The 4,542-nt window shown below is 41.9% G+C and overlaps 1 protein-coding gene across 1 annotated transcript; it reads right to left on the bottom strand.

Moving 5' to 3' along the window:
* Positions 1–1,129: 1,129 nt before the first annotated feature.
* Positions 1,130–3,734, bottom strand: LOC109199209 (uncharacterized). Its single transcript, XM_019354538.2, has 2 exons — positions 1,921–3,734; positions 1,130–1,620 (listed from the first exon to the last, which is right to left on the bottom strand). Exons 1-2 carry the CDS (start codon positions 2,161–2,163, stop codon positions 1,183–1,185), a joined length of 681 nt encoding a protein of 226 aa, XP_019210083.1. The 5' UTR covers positions 2,164–3,734; the 3' UTR covers positions 1,130–1,182.
* Between the last annotated feature and the right edge of the window lie 808 nt (positions 3,735–4,542).

Below are 4,542 nucleotides of genomic sequence, written 5' to 3'. Positions count from 1 at the left end.
AAACTTCAAACAATAGTTTACAAAACACCTCCCCTTGCAACCCCATTTGGTTACAAAGACAAGGCACCTCAATGTAAATGTATATACAAGTGTGTGTGTGTGTGTGTGTGTGTGTGAGAGAGACCTCCTGCTGGGCAGGAAGCTTACATCAAACAGATCTTTCAGATAGGATGTATCTGCAATAAAACATTACAGCCCCCTACCCAGAACCCGAGAATCTGGGGGGGGGGAAGGACAGTGGAATCCCTTTCAGAGTTGGCAAGCATAAAAATGACAAACATTTAACAATCCACTCTAACACCAACATTAAACTGTACCTCAGACCATTTAGGAGCTGTAGGTATCAAAGTAGGTATCAAAGTGCAAAAAATGTAGTGCAAAAATGATTTAACATAAACACGGTGAGATTTGTCCATTCTTTGTAAAGTTAACTGAACTTAACTTTGTAAACTTAACTGCTGAATTGCACCAACTGGAGACCTCATGTTCAGTAATAAAAGTATTTTCAGAGAAAGAGAAGAGAAATAAAATTAATTATAAGTATTTTCAGCCCCACAAACAGAAATAAAATAAATAATAAGTATTTTCAGCTTCATAAACAGTCAAACCAAAATAATATTTCCTCCATACAGGCCATGTAGATAAATAAAATATAATGGTATTTTAAGTGCTTCAGGAGCCCAAGTTTCACTTGGAAATATTGACCTACTTTACCTTGTAGAGCACCACTGAAGGCAACACATCATCATCATCATATAAGCACTACTCAACTTTGGTTCCATCAAACCAACAATTGTACCTCAAGAAGCTTCTCAAACTTATGATCAGACAACTTGTTCCTCTTTGGAGTGAGAATCAGGTTTCCCAGGCTGAAAAGCCTTTCAGGTGGAGTGGCTGTAGCTCAGGTGGTAGAGCAGGTCCGCCACCAGTCAGATAGGTCGGTGGTTTGATCCCAGGCTGCCTCCTGGCTGCATGCCAAATATCCTTGGGCAAGATACTAACCCCATGTTTGCCTGCTGGTGGTGGTCAGAGGGCCCGGTGGCGCCAGTGTCCGGCAGCCTCGCCTCTGTCAGTGCGCCCCAGGGCAGCTGTGGCTACAATGTAGCTTGTCATTGCCAGTGTGTGAATGTGTGTGTGAATGACTGAATGTAGTGTAAAGTGCTTTGGGGACTGAGTAAACCGCTATACAAATGCAGGCCATTTACCAAATGCAGGCCATTTCAACTGGGGCACTTGAAGGAGTGGCTGCATTAAGTTTAAGAGAGAGAGTTTCTTTATCATCGGGAAATGATTCAGAGAGTCTAACCCTGTTGCTCCTGATTTGAGGTACTCGGCTACCTCACCTTCAGCAGTGGCATATATGTCCTCATTCTCTTCAAAGGAGAAGAACTCATCCTCTTTGCTAGAACCCGGGTGCTGTGTTGTGTTGGTGGCGCTGGTACCTGGTTGTAGCTGATCTTGCTCAGGGAGAAGTTTTCGACACTCTACCAGCAGACGTGCCTTTGCGAGGTCCTTCCGCGCCTGGTCATGTAACCAACGAAGCTTAAATTTTGGTAGTGTCACAGCAGCCAGCAAAGCATCTTCACTTCCAAGGAACTGTGCAAACCTTGTTTTGACTGCCTGTAATAATGACACAGCAAGAGTGGAAAAAACATTTTTGCATGAGAAAGTATGCATTGTTTCAACATTAAATTAATTAAACATTAACAGCATGCTGTAGTTTTATATAGAATGAATTTTAATTTGTAAATAGTGTGTATTTTACTATGTTGTATTTATTTTATTTATTTATTGGGGTTAAGTATCTGTAACTGTAACAGCATTCACTTGCATGTGACACAACAGCACAGCACAATATAAAAAGCAATTGAGTAATACATTTCATTAAAGATAAACACAAATGAAAATATCATCTCTTACCTGGACGACTGCATCTGGTAGCCCAACAAGAATTTGCAGACCATTTTTTATAGCCAGAGTCTTGGTCATCAGCGATTCCAGTGTGGGTAGGAGTGTGCCATAAAAACAATGGTCTTCTCCTTGAAGAATGTTCAGTGCCACAGTAAGTGGTTTCATGACTGCACAGTACTCTCTGATACACTGATGCTCCCTCTCATTGAAACATTTTAACTGTAATGTGGATGAGATTGTGTTCGGCTCCATCAAAGGTATCTTTGAAATTCTCTCCAGAGCATAATAGAACGAGTTCCACCTTGTTGTGCAAGGTACTAGTAGCTTCTTTGTAATAATGTCTTCCACAATCTCAGCAGCCACTGTGGAACGACTGGCCTTGTTCAACAGCCCTGCACATTTTGTGGTGGCACTTCTGTAGATGGTTTTTGTTGGAGCTTCGGACAATAGTCACTTCTCCACATCAGTGCAAGAGATAAGATTCATTGTGTGCGATGCACATCTCTGATGTGGCGGTAAAGAAATTGCATCATCAGCATCATCAGCACCATTCTGCAGCACATCCCCAATCGAAACAAAAGTCACTTCATCCTCCTCATATTCAGAGTCATCTGACTGAGGTGGTGGCTGGTACACTTTAAAAGCCTTGACAAAATTGGAGCCATTATCCGTTACAGTTGATGTGATTTTAAACGATAGGCCATGAGATGAGTTAATGTTGTCCAGCTCAGATGCAATACTGTCATACGTATGTCGACCCATAAATTGCCTGCATGCCAGCGCTGCTTTCTCACGTTTCATGTTTTGTGCATTTATCCAATGCGCGGTCACACCAAGAAAACTTTTATTATGCACAGTCCAAATGTCTGCTGTTGTGGAGATGTATTCTACCATGTCAAGTGTATTTTTGAGCTCTGACTCCATGTTATACAAACTGGAAAATGTCTTTCTGGATGGTGCCTTCCCAGCTCTCCCTCACACAGGTATATGACTAATCAGTTGTCTGAAAGCATGGGACTCAACCGTTGAGATGGGTTTCATGTCTTCCACGACATACCTGGCAATCAGCCTGTGTAGCTGGGGCTGGGTGATGGACTGTGCAGCAGGCTGTCCGAAATCAAGCTTTCGTTGTTTTGCTGGAATAGCGTCAACGGAGCTAGAGTCGCCGACGTTGCCTTCGGGTCCTTTTTCAACTAACTTGGTAGATGCATGCTGTTTCTGAAGATGTTTCATCAGATTAGAATTGCTAGTCTTTGATGTCGAAAGAGTTTTAGAACCTCCACAGAGAGTACAGTTCACGACAATATTCCTGTCTTTTACCATCAGAAAGGAGAAATAATGTGAATATTTCCACGACAGAAATCCCATGCCTGGACCATCTTCAACTGCCGCCATGATTGTAGCTTACGTCACAGTGTCACGTGCGCTTTTCACGTCCAACACGGAAACTGCAGTCATGGTGCTTTCCTTTGTACTCGGGACTCGGAAATTCTGCCTTCCCAGTAGGAAGGCAGACTGCAGATGAGCTGCATATATGTTTAGTAGTAATTGGTTTTTGTAGAGGGCTAGCAAAACAACCGTTTTCGAGGGCGTTGCCATATTGGAATCCAGACTTCTCCGACGAGGCTAACCAGAACGCCATTTACTCGAGTGTGACATTATTCCCAGATTCGTGTTCCGATTTCCGAGGTAAGTCGAACGCAACTCACGAAGTAACGAGTAACGGCCCTATCTAAATCCCATTAACGAGTAATGCGTTCCTGATTTTGGCATAATAACTAGTTACCGTGCTCGTTACTGCAATAATAACGTAGTCACTGTAACGCGTTACTTAATAACCGTTAGTCCCAACACTGCCAATAATAAGGCTCCAGGTCCAGACGGCTATCCTGCAGAATTCTACAAAGAATTCTGGACAATTTTGGCACCAGTATTCCACGGAATGTTGCAGGAAATCAAGGAAAATGGCAGACTACCACCAAATATGAATTCTGCCAACATTAGTCTCCTGCTAAAACCAGGCAAAGACCCTTTATTTCCCTCAAGCTATTGTCCAATATCCCTTATAAATGTAGACCTCAAAATAATCTGCAAAGCTCTCTTAAAAAGATTAGAGAAGATAACCCCCCTTTTAATTCATCCTGACGAAACTGGTTTCATAAAAGGTAGGCACTCATCAACAAACACACATAGATTACTTAATTTAATAGACTACAAAAACATTGAAACCACAATATTATCTCTAGATGCAGAAAAAGCGTTTGACAGAGTTAACTGGAAATTTTTATTTGCAACTTTACACAAATTTGGTTTTGGATCTTCTTTCATTAACTGGTTAAAAATATTATATAATTCCCCAACAGCTTGTGTCAAAACAAATGACCAGACATCCTCCAGCTTCTGTCTCCTGAGGGGCACCAGGCAGGGATGCCCACTCTCCCCTTCACTGTTTGCAATTTTTATCGAACCACTAGCAGCAGCAATTAGACAGAATTCAGTAATTAAGGGCATAAAATGCAAGAACGTGGAACATAAAATCAGTCTCTATGAGGATGATGTGTTGCTTTTTCTTCAAAACTCACAAACCAACCTTTCTGAGGTAAGTACACTTATAAACTGGTTTTCAAGAGT

The sequence above is a fragment of the Oreochromis niloticus genome, linkage group LG11, assembly GCF_001858045.2.
Source record: "Oreochromis niloticus isolate F11D_XX linkage group LG11, O_niloticus_UMD_NMBU, whole genome shotgun sequence".
Lineage (NCBI taxonomy): Eukaryota > Metazoa > Chordata > Actinopteri > Cichliformes > Cichlidae > Oreochromis > Oreochromis niloticus.
This window is presented reverse-complemented; position numbering and strand designations above follow the sequence as displayed.

What these genes read in the sequence shown, in the direction of transcription:
- LOC109199209 (XM_019354538.2), bottom strand. Translation starts at nt 2,163, where the DNA reads ATGGAGCCGAACACAATCTCATCCACATTACAGTTAAAATGTTTCAAT. An exon ending in TACCAGATGCAGTCGTCCAG is followed by an intron (nt 1,621 to 1,920) that starts GTAAGAGATGAT and finishes TCATTATTACAG; the next exon opens with GCAGTCAAAACAAGGTTTGC.